The sequence below is a fragment of the Pogona vitticeps genome, chromosome 11 (genome assembly GCF_051106095.1).
Source record: "Pogona vitticeps strain Pit_001003342236 chromosome 11, PviZW2.1, whole genome shotgun sequence".
Lineage (NCBI taxonomy): Eukaryota > Metazoa > Chordata > Lepidosauria > Squamata > Agamidae > Pogona > Pogona vitticeps.
In genome coordinates this window covers 23,800,707-23,827,768 of record NC_135793.1, presented here as the reverse complement: position 1 = coordinate 23,827,768, position 27,062 = coordinate 23,800,707, and the positions used below count along the sequence as shown (strand labels likewise).

At 47.3% G+C, this 27,062-nt stretch overlaps 1 protein-coding gene across 3 annotated transcripts; it reads left to right on the top strand.

The window, feature by feature from the left end:
* The first annotated feature begins 189 nt into the window (after nucleotides 1–189).
* FHL1 (four and a half LIM domains 1) lies at nucleotides 190–26,588 on the top strand. 3 transcript variants are annotated; one of them, XM_020810313.3, is made up of 6 exons: nucleotides 190–342; nucleotides 19,011–19,192; nucleotides 20,324–20,501; nucleotides 21,903–22,072; nucleotides 23,826–24,012; nucleotides 24,922–26,588. In XM_020810313.3, exons 2-6 carry the CDS (start codon nucleotides 19,037–19,039, stop codon nucleotides 25,074–25,076), a joined length of 846 nt encoding a protein of 281 aa, XP_020665972.2. In that variant the 5' UTR covers nucleotides 190–342; nucleotides 19,011–19,036; the 3' UTR covers nucleotides 25,077–26,588. The 3 variants fall into 3 exon arrangements, with proteins under 3 accessions (XP_020665972.2, XP_020665974.2, XP_020665975.3); XM_020810315.3 differs by lacking the exon at nucleotides 190–342 and adding an exon at nucleotides 12,552–12,660; XM_020810316.3 differs by lacking the exons at nucleotides 190–342; nucleotides 23,826–24,012 and adding an exon at nucleotides 12,552–12,660 and having other exon boundaries at nucleotides 24,922–26,582.
* The last annotated feature ends 474 nt before the right edge of the window (nucleotides 26,589–27,062 follow it).

Here is a 27,062-nt window from a genome sequence, read left to right as displayed (position 1 = left end):
TGGGTCTTGCTGGTGAACGCTCATCTCCAGCTTCTTGGCCAAAGGCGTCGACCCCTTGGCGAATAGGGCCTGGTGCTGTTCCCTGCAAGCCCTCCTCCTGCGCCTCTGAGCTCAGCATCCCAGCATCATCATCATCCTCAGCCACTTCCTTTGGCTTTGCTCAGGCCCACCTGCCAGCCTCTTCCCCCTTAGACGCCCTGCCTTCTTCGGCTCCACCCAGCCCAGCCACTCCGGGGCTGCTCCGTCCAGCTTCTCAGTCGCTGCTGCTTCTGGCTTCTGCAAGGCGGCACAGCCCTCAGCGCCTCCCGCCTCTCCTTGTGGACTGGACAGGATCGGTGCAACGTGAGTAGACCGCCTCTCCTCCCCCCCATCTCTAGCATCTCTGCCTTCTGGGGCCAACATGCTCCCTGTTACTTTCCCTAACCGAACAGAATCCTTGAAAGAGGAGATTTTATATCATTCGTTTTGGCTGGTCTGTTTTTCCTCTTTCTGTGTCTTCTAGTGGGAAATTTTTCTGGTCGTCTTTTTTCTTTCGGGTTTAATCCTTCACCATCTCTTAACAGGGAGACCTCAGCTCACTATCAGCGACCTGCTTTGGTGGCACAAACTCTTCATCAGTTGGCAAACAAAGCCCTGCTTTAGGGCTGCCGATCTGCTTTGTCTTTGAGGGGTGTGTGTGCACCTTTTGAACTCAGATCCGCTTCACGGTGTTGATTTCTTTGACGTTTCCGTGTGAGTTTCCACACTCCTTTCTGAACACGATGACCTCTGAAGCTAAGAGAAAGTTACTTGTCGGACTACTACAACTCCCATGCTATGCAGCCGTGGTGGTGGTGGTGGATTCTGGGAGTTGTCGTCCAGCAGCTTCCCAAAATTCAGGGATGGGCTGTGGCAAACGGCACATAAGATTCTACACGTCAGTGTCAGTTTTGTAAAAGAGAAAAAAAGAAAAAAGATCATTTTTTTATTTGGAAAAATAAAATTGACTCTCTGGATGGTTATTTTCTTGGGATGCATTTCGACATACAAATCGGTTTTCTGATTCGAGTAGATTTCAAGTTCTTTTGTTTCACTGTTACCATAACGATGTAAACCAAAACAAACTCTTCTCCCCTCGAGGTGCTCGCGGTTCACAAGTTTGGCAGATCTACACCGGTGTGTGGCATTTTCGTCCCTACTGCCTGGTGAATCTGTGTGGCCCATTGGCGGACAACCTTGATTTGTGGACGGCAGGATCCCTAGTTCGAATCTTGAAGCCTCTGGCACAAATCTGCCATCTCTTACCCTTCACTCACCCCCAACGCTTTACGGGGTGGAAAACAGCTAGATTTGCTAGAGGACAGCCCCGACCAGCATCCTATTGCATGTTATTTTTAATGAACAGCAGTTATTATTATTTAAAAGGTGGAAGATTGGACCAGGAAAATCACAGCATCAGGGAAGCAGTGTGGAAGTCCCTTCGACTTAAGTGTACCTGCATTCCCCTTTTGTTTAATTTTTTTAATTACTGTTCTATTCATTCTTCCAGTGAGATCGGGGGGAACATCCATACCTCTCTCGTTCCCTAACTTCTGTTCACAACATCCCTGTGAGGTAGATCAGGCTCAGAGAGATACTAAAGAAATGGGCCTTCAACGAGCTTATGTGGCTCAGTGGGAATTTGAACCCAGAACCCTTAACGTCCTAGTTCTAGAGGTGCTGCTTTCTCATGTCATCCTAACAGCACCCTGTGAGGTAGGCAGAGTGGAAATGGAGAAGACGGCCCCTGTGTCACGCAGAGAGTTTAATGCCTCTATTAGTTAATTTTTTTAAGCAAATGCTTCACTCAGACTGAATTCTCTCTGAATACTCTCAGACTGAGTAGACATGGTCTAGAGGGGCGGGGTAAAAATCAAATAAATAAATAAATAAATAAATAAATAAATAAATTCCTGGAAATGATCAAAGTGGGGGAGTATTTCATAATTCGCGAAGTCATTACGAAAAGGAATAATTAAAGTTATTTGTTTCGTTGTGCAAAAACGGTAAGCAAATTAATGCAAGGATATTCAAATAATGCGTTGTAACAGGGCATTCACACCGGGGATAGGTGAAGACCACGAAACAGCAGTTCGCAATTTATATATTCCGACGTTATTATCCTTTTCATCTCCATCGTCTTTGTGACTTAAATTCTCAGTCGCCGAAGGAAAGATAAGAGGGTGCCTTCCCGGAAGCGATTTGGGTGAGAGGGTGGAGGGCATGGATGTTTTTCATGCAACATATAACTAGCTTATGGAACTCACCGCCACAAGATATAGCTTCAACGACCCGCTTGGACAAAAGGCTTATCGATTTTGAGAAGAAGGAGGAGGAAGAGGAGCAGAAAGAGAGGGCAGTTGGTAGCTATTCATTAGGAAGGCTAAGTAGAACTTCCATATTCAGGAGCAGCAGGATGCCTCTGGTTTGCCCATGGGAAAGCCAAACAATATTCATTTATTTAAATATATATAAGTTTTAGTTTTCTCCATAAAATCCTGCAGCTGTTGCTGGCTTGAGTTTGCACATCCAGGTTGCCATCAGGAGACGCCGGAGGCAGCTGGCCTGCGTGCCCCATCTTCTCCAAAAAACCAAAGCTGCATGAATTATGCCCAGTTGTCTTTAGGGGTGGGGTGGGGGTGAGGCAGGCTTTGTCTAATTATAACCATGATTTAGGAGGTGGGAAAATACTTCAGATGCCGAGGAGTCAGTATAAAATGATACGGAGCCAGGGTCGGTCCAGGGCTGAACGGATCATGTAAATTCCCTTGGGCCAACACTGAGTATTTAGTAGCCCAGGCAACCGGACAGCTGGAAATGTTTTCCAAACTTGATCTTGGCCGATGTGTTCCTTCTCGCCCCGGGTGCTGGGGTGCAGAGCTTAGAAAACAATGCCGTTTGGGCGACGAGTCCCAGAATCCTCCACCCCCCAAGCCAACTTCTCCAAAATGTCCCCTCCTTCACTGCCCTGAGCAGCTCTTGAAAACCCAACCCCGTGGCTTCCTTTAGGGAGCCGGTCCATCTTGCATTCGGTCTTCCTCTTTTCCTGCTGCCAGAGAGTTCAGCGTTCTCATCATATGCCCCAAATAGGACAGCCTAAAGTTTCAACATTTTTGCCTCCAGGGATAGTTCAGGCTTGATTTGATTTAGGACCCACTGGTTCATCTTCCTGGCAGTCCAGGGTATCCGCAAAGCTCTCCTCCAGCACTACATTTCATACGAATCAATTTTTTATTCTGTCATCTTTCTTCACTGTCCAGTTTTCCCACCCATGCATGGCGATGGGGAAGACAGGAGGGTGGATGGTCTTGGTTTCTAGTGACGCCTCCTCTTACTTGATGATCTAGGATTTAGCCCATCGCCAAACTCTTTCACTCAGCGTGGGAGACCGATAGGTTTCCTTTTGTCGTGGAAACGTTAAGAAAAGCTTGAAATCCTTTTTATTTTGCAGCGCCTAACGCTGGTGAAACCTGTTTGCTCTGTAAACAATGAGCTGTAGTTTTTTTGGGGCGAGTCTAGCCTTTGTTCTCTCCAAGGACTGCAATCAAGGGACTTTTGTCATTTATCATCATCCTAAGCAAGGATGATAATCACCTTAGATTAGTGATAGTGACCTTAGACAGACACCTTAAGCTTGCTTTGGCACCAGGTGGCAGGCTGGGCAAATTCTAAGAACTTGGGAGGGAGATGGCAGCGGGAGTTAAGGATATAAACTGGTTTCCTCTTCGGTCTAGTCAGAGAGTGAGGGTGGCTCAGAGCGCCAGCTTCTCCACCACGTTCTTAGTCCCATCTGTGCCTTTCTGGATCCCTGGAAGAGGCTCCTGTTTATCTTAATCTTGGGAGGATCACTCCATTTGAGTTCAGTTCCTGGCAGGTGTGATCGCCAAAGTGGGTGTTTCATGTCAGGTGGGTGGCAAGTCAATGCAGAGGTATGCCACTTCCCCATACATTAAAAATAAATCAATCCAGTTTCCCTCCATCCCCCTTCAGAAGGACAGATAGAAAAGGATGGGGAGGGAAACAGGACACAGAAGGATATTTTCCCCCCATCAAAATCTAGCGCTATATCACTTAAGTAGCAGGTCAATGCAGCGCTATGTCACTTGGCAAAAAATTCCACTGCTCCCCCTAGAGGGAGAGACAGGCATGGATGAGGGGGCACAGAGGTGTAGAGGGAGCAACAGGCTGAATAGGGTCACTTTGAGCTGCAGTATGGTTTTCTTATCCCAAAACCACTCAGAGCTTGCATATGAATGCAAGGAGAGCTCTAAATGGCACATTACACTTGAAGGGCACCCGCTTCACCCCGCCCAGCCTCGTTGCACCCTCGGTTTGTGAAGGTCTTTGCAATGTTGTGCCATAGGCGCAGCTTCTAATCTCTGCGTCTCCTTTCTTAACGCCAGAAGAGCTGAGGAATAAACGGATTCCAAACAAATGATTCATTCTTACTTTATCCTGGTATTTTGTTTTGTCTTTGGTGGCTTCAAAGATTGCCTAAGCCCTTCCCTCTTAGAATGGCGTTAGCAAGTTAGCATTTGATGATGAGAAGGAATGCTGACACCAGCTAGCGACTGGATAACGAGACGGTCCTAAAAGTGTGGAAAGCATAAGGCTGGACCGTCTTCCTTTGTGCAAGTTAGGGCTTTCGGGAGAAGATCTAGAAGCCTTTCTTATTTAATGCGGCTGCTGGCAAAGATAGCTATCTTTCCACCTTCTCCACCTTGTGATCTGTTTTGACGTGTATAAAAGCCAAGTTCTCAGCCGGCAGATAGTCCGGGGGATTTCTGAGTCACCCAGACAAGCCTAGGTTCAGAAAAGCAAATCCAGATGTATCAAAAGGAGAAGAAATTGAAAGCTCCTCTGGGTGATCCGACATGCTTTGGGTTGGAATAAAGGAATGTTTTTAGGTTTTGTTGGTCATCTGAAGCATCCTCAAAAACACTTCACATGCAACCGGAACGGTCAAAGGGGAATTTTGCTGACTCAAGTCTCGGTCTACAGACCTATGAATCAGGAAGGAAAACATCCATACACTGGCATTGCTCACTGGAGACAGAATTGTATCTGGGATGCTGTTAATAAATTTGTTTTTGGAAATACTTTGGGCAAACGTCTCAGGGCAACAAGAACGGAAGGAGAAATCTGCCAGACCAATCCTGGCCATGTTTTTGAGCTTTCCTTCCTCCATCTTTGAGGTTCCTGTCAGGGAACCACCACGTCAAAACAGCCTGGATCCAAGCAATCTCTAGGGTCACATCTCTCTTTATGAGCCTTTCTCTCGGTCCTGCCACCCTCACAGGTGTGTTTGCTGGGGACACAGAACAGGGCCTTCTCTGCAACTGCTCCTAGACTGTGGAACTCCCTCCCACAGGAGGCCAGCCTGGCTCCATCTTTGCTGTCCTTCTGTCATCAGGCGAAGACCTTGCTCTTCAGGCAGGCTTTCTTTTAACGACTGGCTGCCTGAGGGTTTTTTTTTAAATAGATGGTTGTGTCTTACTGCTTTGAATGTGGTTTTGGTATCAATTTTGTTTACCACTTCTTACGGTGGTATTTGTTTGATCCTTTTCAGAATTTGTATACTTACTGTTTTTAGCTTTGAATATTGTCTTTTAGTGATGTAAGCTGCCTTTGGGTTCTTCTTAAGTAGAACGGTGGGTTAAAATTATTACAAACAATCAAATCTGAGTTGAAGTCTCTTACTGCCAGTTCACTAAGTCCTGGCAGAGCCTGGCAACCTTTTAGAAGAGTAAAAAAACAACAACAACAACCCTCAAGAAACTAGTGGTCCTATGGAGATGTGGGCCATAGAGAGAAGCTCAGGTGCATCAGATTTTAATCTTTTCAAATACAGTACAGTCATTATGTCTCTCCCAAATCTGATACAGGCGCCTCAAGAAAAAAAAAATTCAGGAGACCTGGGAATGTTGGATACGGCCACCGGCTTCTCCTTAGGCCACCTGTTTCATCGGCCTCCTTGCTGAGGCATCTTCTAGGCATGGAATTCAGGTGGCGGTTGCCTAGCAACCACCCGAGCTTTTGGTACCTCAGATCCTGGCAACAGCAAGCTCAGGATGCCCCCATGGACCATAGCGATGGCGTGGATGAGACCAGCGGAGGTGCTGAGGCGGGACCTCGAAATGCTGAGGAAGAAGGCAAATTTCCTGGGGACCACTGCTGGATAAGTGCCATGGGGTTAAATACGGGGGGGGGGCTCCACAACTGGTAGCCAGTGGTGTCCCAAATAGCTTAGGGACCACCCAATGTCCTCCTGGGTTGGAGAAGGTGTGTGTGTGCCATCCCCGCCCAATTATGCAGACATCCGTCAAGCAATAAAATAAATTTTAAAATTCAGAGGAGACAATGGACTCTGCAGGACGTTTCGATAAAGCTCCATAAAAGGGAAAAATTGTATACAGCCTCTCCCTCTCTCTCTCTGTCTCTCTCAGCACATTGAATAGGAAGGGCACGTCCATCACCAAGCAAAGGGGCGCGCAGGCTGGGCATGGAGACCTTTTCGAAAGGTCCCTGCCTCTGGCACGCAGCCCAGCCCTCTCCCCGCCTGTGAAACAGACGAGCCAAAAGCCCCCGCTTTAAAATAAGACATGATGGATGGCAGACGTCTGCAAAAGATTCATCAGCTAGGCTACGCTCTCATGTTGTCCCGCTGCATTTCCTGGAATGCAGTCAAAACAGCACGAGAAGAAGGGTGCCAATGACTTTTTTTTAAAAAATATTTTCATTTCCTGACCTGTTTCTGGAGTAAAATATTAGCAGCTTGGGCCGCAGCCCAGGAAAACCATCCTGATGACCTAGGAAGCCCCAGCAGAGCTTAGGGGGGAAAAACATATTTTCTTGTACTACACTGACCATAGTCCACCAGCTGTTATCACCACTGTGGATTCTGGGACTTGAAGCCCAAACCAGTAAATCTGTCAGCTTCTGAATACCAGATGGCTGTTCCTCATGACATGAGGCAAATGCTTTGCCCTTTTAAAAGTAAATCAGCTTTTTCATGTCATAACGTCCTGTTTTGTCTAGTTCCTTCTGCTCTTGTATAGGTCTTTCCTGGGTCCCTTTTTCTCAGGAGAAACCAGGGTGTATAAACTGAATACAATTAATAAATACTGTTCTATCTCCAGGACAGCAACCTAAACAAATCATTCCTGATTCTTGGTAGGGTAAGAAATCAGTGAATGAAAAGTAACTTAGTGTGGGATGCTTGAAAACAAGACACATTTATTTATACATAATTGTGGCCACAGGGGAATTTAAATTATGCAGTTATACAGTTATGAGCTATTAGGTTCTGTAACTTGTGCTTCCCAATGTTAAAATCCAAACAAATCAATAAACCTTGTATATTAAAGGCTGCTTTTGGTATAAGCTTCTGCAGTTTCATCTCCAGGGGAGTCTGCCATATATCTGACTGTATTTAAAAATCAAAGAGAGAGAGAGAGAGAGAGAATAATTACAAGAGGAAATAGATCACAATTTGGACTATTTGTGGGGCGATCTGGTGCCGTCTGTTTTCTAGCAACTACACAACGTAAGAGGAAATGCTGCCCAGCCTGACTCTCTGACTCTGTGCCCAAGCTGGACCTTTTTGGTCTGACTGGAGGGCTACTATTTCTGCAGGAGCGATTGATTCCCCAGCAGAGAGGTGGGCCACTGTAAGAGAGCTTGTGCCTGTTAAAGCCACCATGCCTGGTTGCCATCGACCGTGTGCCTCTGCAGCTGACTGATCGCATCCTTTCTTTGTTCCTTTCCAAGTCCCTTCTTCCACTCTGTCTGTTGACTTTGATTATTAAGGCTATTTAACTGCATTCGGTTTTTACTTCTGCCGTTTTAAAACTTGTATCTGGCCATGTCCTGGGTTTGTGGCCAGTTTGCAAGACCTTAGACCCGAGCGACGCGCAGAGGGAAGTTTTATCTTAGGGTCGCATTACCCATTGCCGCTCTCGACCCAAGAGCGTTGGGCGAAGTGCGGAATCAAAGCCCTGTTTTGAGTGCAGTCCTGAATGACAGGGTTAGGATTTGACCTTGTGGCCATTGGTGCCTCCTGCTGTGTGTACTTGCGTTGCCATCCAAACACGGGGGAAACTAAAACCCCCATCCTGGCTACGTGACAAAAGGATTAAGGTGCTTCTTGGAGTGGGTGGGGGGGAATGACATTTTTGCTGGTGGCGGATCAAGGCCCGGCGACTTTTTTTAGAACATCATTTGGCTCAGTCGTGCTTTGCAAAGATGGCGGACCTCATCTGGATTCTTTGGCAGGAGAACCTTCGCACTTAATCCTCCTCACCGGATCCTGCGGCGAAGGGCTTGCGGAAAGCTTTGTCCGTCTCTGTAAAGCGTGCGACAGGTGCGCGGTGGCCATTGTTGAGACGACCCCCCCAAATATTCTTGCCGGCCAGTCCTTTGGGGCTACTCATGGACCGACAGTCATTAAGGTGGGCGGCCATAGTCCCTGTCCCCAACCCCATCCCCTTCTTAGATCTCTTGAGTCCTGGCTAAACATTTCAAGAAGCCAACTTTTAGCCGCTTGAGTATAAGAGGAGGTGTAACTCAAGATATCCATGTGGGGGGGGGCAAACGCAAGTCTGTAGACTTGGCATCTCAAGTGGGGCTCCTTCTTGCCTTGTCTGAGCTACCACAGTGTTTCTATTTATGCCCCTCCTATCTTTAAGCAGCCTTTTGTCTCCAGATTTCAGAGCAAAATCTATTTCTCCGTCTGTTTTATATAGATATTGGCCTGTGCACAAGACACGTGGAACTTATTTTTAGCCTCTGGATACTGTTCCGCACGCTCCTTTAGTTTCCCCCCTCGTTAATATCCTTTTGTTGATTTGATTTTTAAGTAGAATCCGGAGATGTCTGTGCAAACAGCAGCCAGCAAATGCAAAATTCTTGGACCTCCTGAAATGTTCCCTTTCTGTGAAGCCTCGGGGAGCCGTGGGGGGATCTGGTTCTGCCTTTTATCCACCAGTCTTCTCCGTTGACTGATGGAGTTCCTTCGTAATCATGCTCTTAGACCAAGCAGCTTAGACTCCACATTAACCCGGTGGCCAAGAGGTCGTGGTTTACCCAACTGCAGCTAAGTAGACTTTACTGAGAAGCGCAAACGGAGATGGAATTTTGAACGGGCAGGAAGAGTAAAGTCTGCACACCTTGGTTCATGGCATTCTCTTCTTCTCTTGGTTCAGGGGTTCTTCTCATGCTCCAACCAGAGATTCTGGTGGTTCCTTTTCTCAAAGGCCATCTACGATGCTCTGTGATCTTCTTGGTGGCCCTGCCAAGAGTCGGCCGCTCTCCTTGGCTTCCACTCGCACCACCTGTTGCGGAAAACCAACCGTTGTTGACTGGCTGCTGATGAGTTGTTGGCCAAGGGCGGCTGGTGAACAGGAGGGGAATGAGGGCGTAAATCAACGGCAGCTTTGCCTTGCCCCAGTGCCCCTGCTTCCCTGCTCCCTGCTTCTATTTTTGCCTTCTCAACATGGATTTGGGTCGGAGTTGGATTGTGGCCAACAAAGTAGAGGTGGGAAAGGAAGACTTCGTAGGGGGAAAGGGAGGAGCAAGGGAAAGCCCAGTGCCTTCTTCCTAGTTGCTCCTTCCAGAAGTGTTCTTCCTCAGCTGGGAATCAGACCACTGGTCACTCTGGAATGGTGGTGTTGGGATTGATGGTCAGAAATGGTTATCTGTGACTGCAGAGCAGGCTCCTTTGTGCTGGACGATGCTGGAGATTCAGACTGCAACGTGCTGTATGCCTAGCAAGAGTTTTGCCCCTCAGCTAGGTTTATACGTGATGTGATTTATTACTGTTTCCTTGGGCAGTCTTTCAGGCTTTAGGGGCACGTTAGGAAGACTATATTCGTACAGCACAGCTGAGAAATGAACCAAATTAAATCCTTGACAAGATGACTGGATCAAAATGTTCTCTTTCATGAGTGGAAGGAACATGGTCTATTTTACAAACTGGATCTGTTTCGTATCCCACCCATGTGCTTATTGATTTCTTAGCTGCTTTCCAGGATCATAGCTTCCCTATCGTGGCCTAAGTTATAAGAATAACAGTATTAAAACAAAATCTAACCCATTTTTTTCCCAGCAGGTATCTATGACATTTCTTGGGGTACATCTCCCTTCATCTCGACTGCAGTCTAAGAGATTGGGTGGCAGCTGGGTTGCCATGGGCTGATCTTTTCTGCTGATTTTTCTGCAGAGAGAATATGAAAATCCCATTTCTGCTATCCTTTTTGTTATATGTTCTCAAGTCGGAACCGACTTACAGCAGCCGTATAGGGCTTTCAATGTATATGAGATATTTAAGGAGGGGTTTTACCAAATGCGCTTCTTCCATGAGTTTCCATGGCTGAGTGGGGATTTGAACTCAGGCCTTCCGAGTCCTAGGCTGTCACTCTAGCCCCCACACCACACTGGATTATCTGAGGTAGTCCTTGCTAAACAGATTGATTTCTTTCGCTTGTTTCCATGTCCGTCCTGTGCTCTCGCAGTGCAACTATTGATTTACCGGATTTCTTTCTTTCTTGGATTTTTATCTGCTCTTCTCCCAAAGAGACCACTGATTGCCTTTAGCCACGATAAAGGCAAATGAAACAAATGCAATTAAAGCCTAGCACAGGTTAAGATTAGAGGATTTGCGAAAATGAGGATTCGTCTCAAACGGCACCGAGGGAAAATGCCTGCACCCAGGCTCCCTTTCCCAAAGACAGCTTAAATCTTGATCCTCAGTGATGGCGGAGGATTCGGGACACGTCTTATTATATCCGCATTTGGTCCTGCTTCCTGAGGAAAAGAATTTCAACATGAAACCCTACTCCAAACGGTAAATTTGATTCCCTCCGTTCTCTGTTTACTGCGGCGGAGTTTCTCTGTTTGGCGATAGTGACTAATCTTTCATCCATGCCTCGGCTCCCCTTTAAACTGCTGGCTCTCTAGTGCTGAGTGAGAAGGGGGTGGGGGGCGGAAATGTGAGCCTGCCTCTTGTTTGCCCACCTCTCCCTTTTTATAACAAGATGGTTTGCGTTGAGAGAGTGCTCGGCAAAACACAAGGATGGCTCACCGTGCAAATCTAATCAGCGGGCGAATGAAATCTCAGCTTAACCTTTATGGAAACTTACTTGGTGGGTTAAACAAAGCAATGTGTAGAAAATATTTAAGGTCAGCAGCCTTGCATCAGTTTAACCCAGACGTCCTCCACTTGGCACCCTCTACGCTAGTGGTTCCCAGCCTTGGGTCTCCAGATGTTTGTGGACTGCAACTCCCAGAAGCCTTCGCCACTAGCTGTGCTGGCCAGGATTTCGGGGAAGTGTAGTCCAGGAACATCTGGGGGGACCCAAGGTTGGGCACCACTGCTCTAGACAGTTTGGGCTACAGTTTTCATGATACTCCAGTAAACTGCCTACAGGGGGTAGGAAAGGAGGGTTGCAAGCACATCTGGAAGGTGCCACGTTGGGCTAGTCTGGGTTAATCATTGGCTGATCCATCAAAGCCATCGTTCTCAGATACTGTCCCAAAGCAGTTCCGGTTTCTGTGTGAATTCCTCAGCAGGCGTGGGTGAGATCCCCCAAAAGATGACCCACCTGTCACCCTCGGTCTTCTACTGCCATGTGCAAATTCAGACGAATACAGAACAAAGGCACAGGCCCACTTTCAGTTCACAGAGAGAAGCAGGAAGGCCCATACGATGGCCATTCATTGCAGCCTGAAAATGTGAGTTCCCTCAACTCTCATCAGTTCAGAAGTAATATGATTTTCAGGCTGTCCTCACATCATCGTTTCAGATCTTGGTTTGGCCATTAGTCACAAACCGTGGTTTGTTAGATGAAGTTGGTTCAGACGTCACAGCAAACCGTGGTTGTGATGTCTGAATCAAAGCAAACCACAGTTTGTCGGCTGGTGTTGGCTCACACTGTACGTCATGCACGATAAACAATGGTTTGATGTTGTCTGAGTTATGGATTAAGGCAGATGGGACTTTAAAGCCCAGAGATAGACTTGGTGTAGAAGACTTCCAATTTCTGCTAGGTTGAGGCTGAATTTTGAAGCTGCCTCCTGAGCAGGGGGTGTCCAGTTCAACGTAATAACCTACCTAATCTTGGGTGAGCAAGTTGGATTTATAAGGCTTGTCGTGCATTATGGACAACCCACCAGAAGGCCACTGTCCACACCTGCTGAACCACAACACTGTGGCTCTTCTGTTACTAAAGCGAAGCAGCTGAGTTAAGATCTTGAGCGCAAACGGCATCTCCAGCCAAGACCATTTTGTACTCCAGCGAGAGGATTCGAGTTCTTTGAAGGCTAACCAGCTTTAGGACGGTTTGGGAGGCTGAAGTAGCTCGGCAGGTATTTATAATGTTGTCAGTGGTGCCTTTCCCCGTGTCCTATTCTTCTCCCCTGAGATCACCTAAAATGGTAAGATGTTTTGAGTGGGATTAAGTCCATGAGTCCTGGGGAAGGGGAGTGGACATCTCGGTGGGCAGCCCGTCCCCCATATTAATAGCCTCCCTTAACTATACGCTGGCGATCAAAGAGGGAGACTTTCTTACCAGCTCAGCCCCCTTGTCTACCAGCAGACCAGGTGGCCTGCTTCTCTTTGCTAGATGGCTTACCACAGGCATTCAGGTACTGCATTGGGTTTGAATGAACTTTGTGCACGATCGCAGGCTTGCTTGCGCTTCCCTGTCTGACAGATATATTTTTATTATTTTCTTTCATGCTAAAGTTTCAAGGGCTTCCTCTACAGAGCCATGAGGGCTTTCCAGCCGGGTGCGATCCATTTTAGGAGACCCATTTCTTTGGAAGGGGTTGCTAAGCAGTAGGTCTACTCCTGGTCTGCATTTGGAGTTTTTAACCATGTCATCTGTGTGTGATGATGATCCTTATCCTTTGTCCTAGACGAAAGCGTAGTAAAAGCTCCAGAACTGCCCCAAACCTGGGAGCTATAGAAAAGGTGCTTCGGGGGGGGGGGGAACTGTACCTGAGAGTTTTAGAACGCCTGATAGTCCATCCTGCAATCCAAGCATCTTCGAAGGTCCCTGGCATATTTGAAAAGACCCCAAGCTGGGATACGAGCAAGGTGCTGCCGCTATGGGGCGAGGTGGACTGACCAGCTGACCTTGCACACGGCAGCTCTCTCTCTCTCTAGGTGCTTGTGCTGAGATGGTCGCCCCCATTTTACAGACTGGGTAAACTGAGGGCGAGAGCAGGTGGACGGGTTTGGTGAGGGTTGTTACTTTTTTTTTCTACTGGCAATCCTCTAAATATCACAGCCTCTCCTCTCTCGATGCAAAAGAGCCATTGTGCACAAGAAGAATAGGCGTGGAGGTCTTTGCATTCCAGATTCCGCAACCAGCATAATTTATGGGAATAATTTACGGGAGCAAATTACGGAAACGGAGCTTGGGGTGGGCTATGGAGGACTCTCTCCGAACAACTCTTAGGCTGGCAAGAAAGTGCTGCCGTGTGACCACCTCGCCCACTCCATTCCGAGCCAAATGTCTCCTCTTTGAGGACTTTGGAGTGGAACCAGTGGCCTCGGGAGCTGATGGGGGCTCCAACCCTGGAGTCATTCAAGAAAAACTTGGATGATCCCCTGGGAGGTCTGCTTTGATTTGTTTTCCTGCCCTGAGCAGGGGGTTGGACTGGATGGCCTTGCAGGCCCCTTCCAACTTCACTTTTCTATGATTCCATGATTCTATGGCTAGAAGCTCGCTCTGATTTTTACTGTCGTTGTTTATTCTCGAAGCAAAAGCTGTGGTTCTCTGGAAACTTGACGGGTTTTTTTGAACCAAATGTCTTGTTTTGTGCTTGTGCAGCGTCGTGGCACAGCCTGTACAATGAGGTTAAGCAGTTTTGGTCTCAGGCCCAGCGGGCAAAAAAACTTTCCTCGATCTGTCTGGGGCAGAGGCACATTCTTTCAGTGTTTGGGAATGGGGCCCGAATTCTGGCTCTCTTGGGAAACTGTCCGCTGATTCTCCGTCTCTCGGCTTTGTGTGTCAACACAGGCCTCAGCAATGTGGCGGGTCAGCCAGAGAGCCAGCTGGGTCAGTTCAGCTGTTTTGGCTGACCGTCCCTCTTTCGAGAGCCTCCTGCATGCATCGATAAGAAAGGACACCGTGGCTTTGAACAGCTACCGTTAAAAGCTTCGACTCCTGTCGACGCAGGATTGCATGCTGATATTTGGTGTTTCCGTTTTCTTCCCGAGAGTTTAAGACGACGGTCTCACAGGGAGATGGTCAGCTGGAGTATTCTGACATTGACTGAGGTTCTACTGTTTTTGTTTACGAACACTTATGTTGGTTTACAGACGCGACAGGAAACAACCAAAGAAACAGCAGTGGGAAACAAAACAATGGGACGTAGCAATATACAAAGTCTAGAACATTCACATTTCAGGGAGAATGACAAAGAATAAATAAAGAGACAAGGAAGAAGTCTTTGTGGGGTGATGGTATGCCATCCATGAAGCTGGTGAGCTGATCTTTCCAGGAAGGCTGCTCCAAAACTGAGCCACCAGGAAGCGCTATACCAAATCCTAGCAAATTCTAATTCCAGTGCTGCCTGTAAGATTAATAATCATGCGCTGTTGAGTCAGTTCTGACTCATAGCGACCCTTTCCAGGGTTTGCCAGGTGGAAAATACACAAAAGTGGTTTCCCCTTCCCTTCCACTAGGGGCGCTGTGGGAGTGTGCAGCTGGCCCAAGGCTACCCAGGCTGACTCTCCTCGCAGGATGCAATGTCGGGAATCGAACTCCCAACCTTTTCCTAACTCGCTGAGCTATCCAGCCAGCCCAGCGCCGCCAGTCCTAGACTACGAGAGGAGTCTCTCCCATGAATCCTGGGGAGTTTGGGTCACCGGGTAAAAACAGCCTGCCACAGCGGTTTGGTTTTCGGCAACAGTGAGACACGGGAACCCTTGTGTGTCTCCTAGGAAATAATGTATTTATGGCTGACAAAGACCACGCTGACTCAGGATGATGGGAGATTTAGTCTGACACGTCTGGAGGGCATCAGGGAAAAAGCTGCTTCGGTGCGGCTTAGTAGCCATGGTTGGCTTGTGCCACTAGCCGTCAGAGGGCCAAGCACTTCCTCCGCCATGCCTTTGGTGGCACCGCAGGAGGTGAGATGGGGTCTCCTCTAGAGCCAGGATTAAGTTGCCTTCTTGCTTAGCTCAGACCACAGTCTCCTGTAAGCTCTCGACACTCACCCCCCCCACGCCCTCCGAAATGTGCCCCTTTTTTCAGAGGAGGGGGTTTCACAGTCTGGCGAAGGACAGTTTTGACCTGGTTTAGTAACAAAAAGCTCTGGTCGTCCAGACTCAACCCATCACCTGTCCCTCGGTCTCTGTTTTCAGGTTTTGATGTCTGCGAGTCATTAAAGTGTTTAAAGCACATAAAAGTCTTTTGAGTTGTGTGCTAGGTTATTTTAAGGCACCTTTACCCGTTGTGCCTGAGATCACTTGACAGAGAGGGCAGCTTAGATATTTTTATAAAAAAAAATAAAAGATATTAATGAACAAAACCTGTTCTGGGCTGTCCCAGAGCCACTGCTTGGAACGGATTCTTTGAGGGATGACATCTCCCCGAATTCACACTGCCTGAGGGATTATGGGAGTTGTAGTTAAAGGAAAACAAATTCTCCAGGGTCACTTCAGTTGACAGCAGTTCCCAGGCACTCCAGCCGGAAGTTTTTCCAGCCTTCCTCCGAAATTTGTAAGTGAGGATGTCAGAAACTGAACTCGGGGCTTTCTTTACGCTGGCGACCTCCCTATTTTATAAAAGGCAGTAACAATTGCAATAAACTGGGCAGGTGAGCCAAGAATCGGAAGAGCCCTCGGTGGGCTGGGGGCCGTGCCAAGATGAACGGGCTTCTAGGATGACCCGCATGCATTTCAGCTGGATCTCGGGGACATCCGTTCGCCCTCGAAACCAAGGCGTGATTTTCTGAGGAGGCCAATTCCCTCTGGGTCTCTCTGTGGTCCTGAAAACAGGAGAGAAGCTCGTAGAGACCAGCAAAACTTTGGCAGAAATTCCATTTTTCAGACCACAGCTCCTGGAATCTCTAGTCCGCGTGTCCAGCGGCTGGGAGAAATGAGGCTAAAAGCAAGACAGGAGCACTCTCAAAGATGCCCTCCATATGAAGGGCTTCCTGTTCCAACTCTTGTTTAACAACAACAACAATAACAACAACAACAGAGACCAGGGTCTTTGAAGCTGGAGAACCATTTTCTGGCTAGCCGGCACCCAGGCGGCCTTTCCTACTTGTGTGAGATGTTCGGCTATTTGGTTTAAATTATGAAACTCGTTTCTCGTTTCGCCTCCGTGCCAATGAATCAACCTATACAGGGTTAGGGCAACGAGCCTCCTCTTGGTCGCCCTGTGACCGGGAGGCGTCTGTGGTCTTGGGCTCATTGCAGCCCTGGTTAGGTTCTTCCGTTCGCCTGTGGTTGCTCGGCCTGACGCCATCACTGCCAAGCTTTTGGGAAAGGTTTCTTACTTTTTCACGCACACGCACACACGAACACATGCACAGAGCTACCACAGCCCTCTGCTTATCAGCTTCTCTCTCCGTTCCATTAGCCGTTGCCAGGCCACCGTCGGCTTTAAATAGCATCCCAGAACTCCAGATAATCTAGTTCCTATGGCAAGTGACTCAGGAAAACAATGGGGTAATGTGGTTATATTTAGACGGGTGGGTGTGGGGGAGGAGAACAGGGCAGAAATAAGTTAGCAATTAACACATTTGTTTTTCTTAGCTCTCCCCAGCCAGCCAGCGAGGGCCTCTGAGTTGGACTCCTTTGCTTGCTCCTTCTGGTCTTGGATGGTCTGACCCTCTAGTTTTGAAAGCTTAAGGCATGAGATGCCATCAACACGTCATGGCGCCCGTTGGGCTCCCGTGATCCGACGTTGCTTTAGCCGAACAAAGCCCAGCAAAGATCAGTGGCGAAAGCCACTCTGGCAAAGGAAGGGACGGCCAACCGCAGCCAAGTCCCTCGGTCCCCTCTCCGAGGTCCGGTTGTGATTGATGAGGTGGCGGCTGGCCGGCTAAATGGGAGACAGGTCAAGGTTAACATCACTGGACATTTTTGGCAAACGGGAGGGAAGACGGTGTTCCAGGCCTGGATGCAACATGTTACTCAGGGAGATTAAGAGCACAAACAGAGCGGTCTGCTCTGCAACTGCAGGAACATGTCAAGAAAAGAGTAGGGATGTGACCCCATTCCATCAGCAGCCCATTTTCTCATGAGCCCGACTCTCATCTGGGCTCCAATCTTAACCCAAACCTAGCAGTTGGCACCCACTGTGTGCATTGCCAAAGTTTTTAGTGTGTATGAGTTACATCGATTCCCACTTTCTTTCCAAGGAGCTCAAGGGGGTCAGGATCCAAGCGAATATGGTTCAGCCTGTTGTTGTTCCAGTTGTTTTATCCCTGGATCCTAGAATGGTGTTCCTGAAGCCCCCGTCTAACTCTAACCACTGGTTGCTTCACCCCTCTTGCTTCGCTTCTCCTGGGTTTGGGTTTCTAGACTCTTCACGGTCACCCTCCTCTGGGTCCTTACAATTTAGCGGAAATAAAGAGCATCGGTCTTCTGATCTGGACAAGTTCTGCTATGGGTGGTTGGTTTTTTCCCACCCCTCCAGCCTAAAGCTGGAAAGATGAACTCTGTCTTTCTTTTGAGGAGCTTCTGAAGGTTCACCCCGAGCAGCAACTGCATCTTGGCCATGTTTTGTGAGCTGGTCCTAAAAGGACTGTGACATTGAAAGAACACACCGTTATTTGGCAAACCTAAAGAACAAAGGAAAGATGGGGATATGAACCAACCAAGTTCGTCCACAGAGGTGCATGCGCTGGCCCCCGGGGGCTGCATAGTTTGGATCTCTGCAGTGTGTTTACTTGACTGTGATGGCCTTGCCACTTGGGTGCAGGGCTGAATTCTGAAATTAATCTGAAACAACATCTTTCAAAACAGGAATTTGGAGGGAGGGTGGACCATGAAGTCCACTCAGCTCTTTGGATTTTGTTTTAATGCAATGTTTCCTGTTTACTTCCTGAGGCTAATGGAAGGAGCTGTTTCCCTGTTGGCTTTGGGTGCAAGAGAAAACAGTTATTGATTGACTGAATTATTATACTTGTATAACACACTCTTCTAGTGGCCTTTGCCACGACAGTACTCTGGGCCGTTTCCTGCAGCAATAAAATAAAGCTAAAGAAAACACCCAATCCACAAATTTAAAATCTATAATATCAAAGGACAACAGGTCTGAAAATCAAGAGGGTGGCACCAGAGAAGGTAAAGATGACAGACTATAAGGGTGAAACAGAGATGTTCATAGCTAAAATTTAGAGGTCCTTCTTGCAATCCCTGGTTTTTACAGCTTGTGGCACATAAGGGTAATATCATCTTTGTAGCATAAGGGGCACTTTTATAAAAATTTCCTTGCTCCACCAAGCCCCCAGTTGGGTGTCCAAAGCAAAAAAAGCAAAGTGTGCCACTTATATATCGCCCCTAGTGCTTAAAGCACTGTCTGGGTGGTTTATATATATATATTTAATTATGCAGGCTACAGTGATCACTCTCTCAGTGATCTCGAGCTCAGGCCATGAGCAGAATCTTCACTGCAGTACTGCAGTTTAAGCACTGTGTCACAGGACTCTGGCGCAGATGGCCTCCTAAGCAGTGTAAATCTGGGGCGTGCAAAGCACAGCCTACTAAGGCATTGGGAAGGGAGCCCTTACACCATCAGCCTTCTGCAACAGAATCCTGCCTGAAGCATTTTTCTGACAGTTGCCGAAGGATAGAGTGACACAGCGCTACACCGACAGAAAATCATAGCCAGGGGCAACACTTACTTTTTCAATCAGAAATCCAGCCTCTGTGTGTGTGACTCCAGGCAAGGAAGGAAGGAAGGAAGGAAGAGGGGAAGGAAATTCTGTTACACGTTTATTCTTTTTCCTCTCCTCTTGTTCCAAAGGGCCTAGCAGTTACACGGTAGGCACCATGTCGGACCGCTTTGACTGCCATTACTGCCGCCAGCCCTTGCATGGGAAGAAGTACGTTGAAAAGGAGGGCCGCCACTGCTGCGTGAAGTGCTTTGAGAAGTTCTGCGCTAACACCTGTGCGGAGTGCCGGAAACCGATTGGAGCCGATACCAAGGTAAACGACGGGACAGGTTGGTCCAGAAAGGATGGGTTTGTTATAAAGAGCCGAGCCTGGTTTAGTTTATTCATAATATTTTTCATGGCTTTTCCTGGGCTCCCAAAGTTGAGTTCAGTAGAATCCCCGTATCCATGACGGATCAGTTCCGACCCTCCCCTGTGGATGCTGAAAAATACAAACACTCTTTTAATAGCAAAAGACCATAGATAGCCTGGTCTCTGGCTCTATCTAGTATGTGGCCAGTTCTGGTAATGTCATTCTCTCTCTATAGAGAGAGAATGCAGTACATATATTTTTATACTTTTATTATTTTCAGATTGTGGATAAGTGAATCCGTGGATGTTGATCGCGTGGATAAGAGTGTCCTACTGTATAATAATATTTTTTTAAGGTTAAAAGTTTTAAGAACCAGCAAGGTATGTGTGTATGATTTTGGCCATCGGCATGAAGCTCAACCAGGATGGAAATAGCCTGACTTCTCTCTGGAAGGAGTTTCCTCAAGGGACAGTTGGTACTCATGAGCAGAGAGGACTCTGCTGTTGTGGAAAAGTGTGTGGTTGTGCGTGGGCCGTGGCATGCAAATATTTCGCCCTCTCTGGCACAACTCAAGAAAACAAATTTGATTTCCATACAATTAGCCAAAAGAGTTTACTGTGTCCTTGGTGGGATCGTTGAGGACCAGAGAAAGCTCGGCTTGTCTGCTAGATGTGTCCTGGAAGTGAGGGCTTAATATACTACAGTGTTAACATGCTTCGTTTTATTAATATCTTTGCCTGGTGCCAAACATGGGCAACCATGAACATAGCTACACCGAAGATGCTCAATTGGTGTAAATTTCAGGGGTGAATTGGTGCAGAGGAAGAAAGCAGCATCCAGGCTTGTTATTGCACACGGAGTTGTGCGCCTCAGCACGCAACCGCAAATGCCTGTGCTGCTTTCTGAAGATACGGCAATTCACCAATGGGATTTATTCTGAGTTCCGCCAGCAAATGTAATTGGATCCTTAACTGCTCTTTTCTGGTCGTTCTCCAGCTGCAGCAGGACCCAATTAGCTCTGGTTTTCCTCCTGCCGCTCTCCTGTTCTTTGAATATATATATATATATATATGGCGTCCTTCCTTCTTGCAGGAGCTCCACTTCAAGAACCGCTACTGGCACGAGAACTGCTTCCGGTGCTTCAAATGCTACACGTCTCTGGTGAACGAGCCCTTCATGCTGAAGGAGAACAACAAGGTGTGGTGTAACAAGTGCACCACCACTGAGGGTGCGCCCCATTGCAAGGGGTGCCTCAAGCCCATCGTTGCCGGTAGGTGCCCATGGACATCATGTTTGTGTCTGCTTCTGAGGGACTGGCTCCCTCAGGCATCCAACATGGCACAACCTCTGTGCTTTCAAAGGAGAGGTCAAGAGCCCGATCAAGGGCTAGTCTATAGAATCGGCAAAAATCTCTTGGCGCAAATTCCACTGAGAACGGCAGTAGGCTGAATGTAGAGGGTGAAGTCAAGGGTTGGGTTGTTCACCTCAAGTGCAACAAGAGTCGTTAGGAGTCACCCGAGTTTAGCCAGGGTCCACGTTGCCTAGGGAAAGCCCTCATGTCAAGAAGAACCATGTCTGGTTGACACCAGTGGGGTCCAACCTGTTGATCCACAGATGTTGTCAAGTACAATTCCCACAATTCTTGACCACTGGCCATGCTTGGTGGAGGTTTTCCGGCAGCTGGCACCCACCAACACCTAGGGATGTATCTGAGTTGGGAACCTCTTGACTAAGCTCAGCACTTTAACATGCCGACCATCACCTGGGAAGAGAGATTCTGCCACTGGCCCTGTAGTTTAGAGCAGGGGTCCCCCAACCTTGGGCCTCCAGATGTTCTTGGACTTCAACTCCCAGAGATCCTGGCCAGCAGAGGTGGGAAATGAAGGCTTCTGGGAGTTGTAGTCCAAGAACATCTGGAGGCCCAAGGTTGGGAACCACTAGTTTAGAGGTTAGAGCCACCCTCTTCTTAACCAACACCTGGAATTCACAGCTGCCCCTGGCTTTCCTGTAAAATTCCTATGCTGCTGTTATTCCCCTCCAGATACTTCCCCTGCGAGTAGTATCTAAGAAAGCCAAAGGATATCTGCATGTTTTTTTGTTGTTGTTGGCAAGGAAATTATTTTAATTATATGGTTACTGTTGCTGCGTTGGTTGCTATTGAGTCACATAATAATGTGATTTGCTTGTTTTCTTGTAATGAAGCAGTTCTGATGTTTCTTCATTAGGAATATGCATTTCCTGTCTTGCTGCGTCAGGAATTACTTTGAGCACGAACAATAGTGTGTGGAATAGTGAGGCTTTATTTGTTAAACGCAACAATGGCTGTTTTTTGGAGGGTTACAAGGAATCTTTGACGCAGAAATGATGCAAGCAGATCGATTCCCCATCTAGATTCTGAAAGAGTATTGAGGACACAACTTACCGTATTTTTCGCTCCATAAGACGCACCAATTTTTAGGAGAAGAAAACAGGAAAATATAATCTGTTTTCTTCGCTCCATAAGACGCACAGACTTTCCACCCCCGTTTTGTGGGAAAAAAGTGCGTCTTATGGTGCGAAAAATACGGTAACTTCCCCCAAATGGTGTCCGATCAACTCTGATGGATTGGATTTCGATTCCCTCTGCGGCAAACTGTGGAGGATCTTCACCACAGTCTTTCCTTCCATGCAGGTGATCAGAACGTGGAGTACAAGAAGATCATCTGGCACAAGGATTGTTTCACCTGCAGCCAGTGCAAGCAAGTGATCGGGACAGGAAGCTTCTTCCCCAAAGATGATGAGATCTATTGTGTTTCCTGCCATGAGCATAAATTTGCCAAGACCTGCGTGAAGTGCAAGAATGTAAGTCATCTCAGACACTTTTGTCCTCCTGGGAGTCTGCCGTTCTGTCCAAAAGCGTACGGCTCCTTTTATTCCCTTGCCACAAGTATAACACAATTAAAACGTGCAACAGGATGATACTCTTGGTCTGGATTTTGGAGCAGATGACCTTCAAGCACAGCACGCTTTTCTCTGCCTCTGTATCTTGCCATCCAGCGTGCTTTGTTTTGTGATAGGTTGTTGGAAGACAAACACGGGTTTAACCCTGCACGGGGCGCATCTCTGGGGAAAATATCACAGTGAGAGGGGGAAATATTGCTAAATGCCAAGGAATATGAATTCCCCTTAATAACAAGCTTAAGCTTACTGACCATTCTGTAGGATGAGGGCATGTAGTGCAGGAAAAAATTGCAAAATTTATTGCGTACTTTTGATGCAGCTGAAGATATGGGCTATGGTCCACAGGAATGTATGCCAAATGAAATATCTTAGAGCACGTCTGGATGGGCATATAGCTCACTATTTGGATCGCTTTTGGTGCGATTTGGTTCAAATAAAATTCCAGCATCCACACTTGTTTTCACTTAGTGCGATCCACCCTGCCTCCTTTTAGAGCTGTCCCACTCCTTTTTTGGGGGTACAATTTGGAGGACTCCCAATTCTCTTGTTCTGTAGCCTGTGCAGATGGTTATTCAACACCCAAATACAGCTGTGGGTGGTGTTATCTGAGGTGACAACCCTGTGATGTATTTTGTGGGTTGTGGTATTGAAAGGGATGACAGAGAAACCCTCTCCTCTGTTTTTATCTACTGTTCTAATTTTTTTAAAAAAATTCATATTGATGCAGCGCTATTCTAGATAAACGAGATACACTGACAGCATTATATGTACTATTGTTAGGTAGATGCATTGCTGTTTTGTTATGTCACTTACTTAACACCCCCCCCCCCCCCCAGAAAAAAGGAAAGTCGCCACATCTTGCTGAACAAGGGGGAAAAAAACAGGAAACGGGGTGGGGAGTGTCATTTATCCAAAGAGGGACAAATCAGTGTGATCCAAAAACCTGTCTGGATCCTTCTCATGGGGAAAAAATATTGATCAGTGTGAACCAAAAGATCGGTGAATGAGAGAGAAAGAACAGATTGCTCTAAATATAAGAACTTTTAAAGCGTGAACCGGACTGCCCAAACTCCCCCTTGTCTGGACATGCCCTTAGTCTTTAAGGAGTCTGTTGACTGTTCTGGTCACAAGAGGCTAAAACAGATTATGCCCCTTTGCCCTCTTTCCATCCCCACCCCACAAAAAACATCGTAACATTTACATCTCCTTTCCAGTGATTCCTTCTCTCCCGTTGTGCTCAGCCTTTGGCCCTCCAGCGATTTCTCTTTTCAACTCCCATAATCTCTGATGCTTGGCCAGGGCTTCTGGGAACTTCTGCTCAGAAAACGTGGAGGCCCAGAAGCGGTGGGAAGTGCTGCCGTTGACCGAGCGAGGCTGAATGAAAGAGTGGGGTTTATTTCCACTTACTCCCACTTTACAGTGGGGGGAGATTCTGATCAGGTCTCTCGCACAGCTAACACAGGCCCTTGGTGAGTCAGTCTATTGTCACTGGATTATGTTCTAGTCCTGAAATTAAGGTTCAAAGAGATGGAAGTTTTCCACAGATGGCATGCACTTTGGGTGTGGAAGGGGGGGGGGACTGGAGCATGAAAAAAAAATCATCCAGGAATACAGGCAGCAGTGTACTGACGATGGGCTGACTTCTCCACGCTAGGCGATCACTTCTGGAGGAGTCGCTTATCAGGAGCGCCCTTACCATGCCGAGTGCTTTGTGTGCACCACCTGCTCCAAGAAGCTGGGTGGGCAACGCTTCACGGCGGTAGAGGATCAGTTCTACTGCGTGGATTGCTACAAGTCCTTTGTTGCCAAGAAATGCAGCGGCTGCAGGAACCCCATCACAGGTAAGCCAATACATCCAATAAAGTATATTTTAAAGGTGACGCTGTGGACCGATTCGTCCCTGCGCCTACGATGGCGTGCAATGTTTCCACGCCTTACGACTTGCAGGAGGAGAAGCTGTTGAGAATTCCTTCCCCTAAAAAGTTATCACTTCCCCTGTTCTAGAGGATGTTTTAATCCTGCTTAAAACCTTCCTGGAAAACAATGGGGCCATGCTGTTTGGAACTACTGCTGATTTCATACAAGACTGGTCTGTGACCAGTTTTCCCTGACAAAGAGGAAGGGACTGTTGCGGTGAAGGGAACTGTAGGAAAGCTAGATTCAATCCCTTCTCCAACCCCACCCCATCCCATTCGAGAACCTGCAATTCAAAATCTCTGATGTCAACAGTATTGCTTTTCATTGTGCCAGCTGAGTCAACAGCGAGAGCAGTACCTCAACGGGTAAGGTTGGTGTGTCAATCTGTAGGACTTAAATGTAACAGTTCTGCACTGAACGTTCCAAAGTTGGCTTGTTGAATTCATGGGACTGAAATCGGCGCTAGTTCTTACACCCAAGAAGGGGAGTCTCTCTCCTTGCAGACAGTAAGAGGCGATGGCTGTGCTCGCTCAGGGAAACCGATTGCAATTGGGACTGCTTGTGGAGTGGCTTCCTGGCAACCACACCATGTATGGGGGAAAAGCTCTCCAACTCTTTCTTTGTCCAGCCTTTAGGGCTTCTGTTTTTTGGGGGGTTGTGCTGAAGTCATTCCCCAGCAGACAGGAGGGTCACGTTAAGGGTGATCGCTCCTGTTCAAGGGATCAGGGGCGCACCTTTGCAGCCGTTGGATCGCGCCCTCGGCAAACAAGTTAGATGCTGAATGACACGGCCGACTCCTTGCCTCTCAGTGCCTTCTTTGTCTTTCTCAACAGGTTTTGGGAAAGGCACCAACGTGGTCAGCCACGAAGGCCAGTCCTGGCATGACTACTGCTTCAACTGCAAGAAGTGCTCCATCCCTTTGGCCAACAAGCCCTTTGTCTACCACAACGAGCAAATCTACTGCGCCCCTTGCGCCAAGAAGCTGTAGAGGGAGCTGCATGCCCCCCCGGTTGTGGGATAGATCTCGAACCTTGTGTTTGGATCCAGTCGGCTCACCGAGCAACTCTCAGCTGTAGGGTTTTTACCTTTTAGATGCCTGGCCTCCCTTTGCTCTCCTAAAGTACCCAAGAGCATGCTCCTGCTGCTCGCTCTATCCTGCCCCTTCAGCAGCTGACGTTAAATAAAACCTCCATGGAAACCACGGCCACCAAATCTGCTTCCTTGCCATTCATAGACATCAACTCGTGTTTATTTCTTTTTGCTTATGAGCTCTGCGTATCCAAATCCACTTTCTGCCTCTTCTGCACCATCTCACAAGAGAGTATAGACAAGTCTACTCTTTAGGTTACTAACTAGTGGGTATAGGTAGAAAAAGCAGGGTGAACTTGCACGGCTATTTCTACTGAGTGCTTTTCTGCTCTTCTTTTTTGTCGTAGTTCCAACGAAGAAAGGAAGTTAGGTCTTCTTTCAACTACAGTATTACAAACCCAAGTTTCTGAGCAAAACTTTTTCTAAGAGGCGACTTTTCCTCTGTTCTTTGAGTCCCTGGCCATCTTTGAGCTCCCGGCGCCTCCTTCTGGCACTGTTGAACCATGACACACCTTTTTAGAGAAGCTTATTATTATTCATGTGCCTCCTTTCAAAACATTCCTGTTTCACTGACTAGAGTGTGCTACATCTGTGGAACAGAGCTTGTATCTCCTAACACAGAAAAGACCCAGTTCTTAGAACCAACTCTTTCTAAATAACCTCTACCTCTCAGCTTTTCCAGATACAGGGGGAGTCCTTCCACATATCCTTCATTTCAAGGTGCTTCTTTCACCCGAGTATCACTCTTCCCGATATTCTTCCAGCCGTATTTTGACTCTGTTTAAGGCTTCTGGTGCTTCCTCCACAAAGCACACACTAGTCTTCAAGACACAATAAGCGAAGCTTCAATACCGAACGTGCTAGAGGCGAGACACAAAGCCAAATGCCTCTGTGGTTTTCTGTGGGGCCACCGATACCAAAGGGGAGCCAGAAAAGGACACCTGACTCCATTTTATCTTCTTCAGTTTTAGATGGTTTGGTAACACCTTTAAGCATGTACTTAGCATTCTCCATACAACAGATAAAGGTGACATTTTTCTTAACCTATTGTTTTTAAAAAATAGTGTAGCTGAATTTATAAGACATGGCTTCTTCTAACCAGCTTAATTGTCACGAGGCCACCGCTGACTTAAGAACAAGCCACCCCACTACTCTTTCAGTGCATTTAAGAATGAAAAGCTATAACCTGCCTAACTTCGCTGGATTGTAAAAGCAGTTTGTCCACCTACCACAGCTACTGAAAAAACACCTCTTGCGTACGCTTTCCTCCTTCAGCTTCTGCACAGGATGTTTCGCTTGTGAAGCCTTGTGGGAGTAAAGAACTCCCATTTATAAAAACGTTGGCATGGTTGCAACTTGTGTTATACCAAAGGCATCTCCTCTAATAAACAGGAAATACTGCTTGTTTGGATTCTGTGCTGGGTTTTCTTTGTGACACCGTTCCAATGCAGACGTTCTGCTTCAGGAAGGACTTTAGTTTAAAGCAAGGAAATCTTTTTTTGGGGGTGGGGTGGGTGGGTGGGTGGGTCCCTTAAAAACCTACCACAACCACACGCCTTTCAATTGCAAAGTTTATTTAACAGTGCATATATATTTACATACAGCTGTAACAAAGCATTTAACAGGCATCAGTTTGCACAGAAAAAAAAAAAAGGATCGGGATCATCTCGCTTGTTAGGATGATTGTCACTGCCAGAATGAAAGAGCTATCATACAAAAATACACTGTTTGTTGGACCTAAGGCACTGTTCTAAGACACTGGAAGATAGCAAAAGAGCAGGACGATCGGGAGGGGAGGGACCTGGTTTGGTTCTTTTATCTGGGATGGCAAGGAAAGAAACATGTGGAACGAAGGACATGGGGCCAGGAGAGACATTTGCTCCCA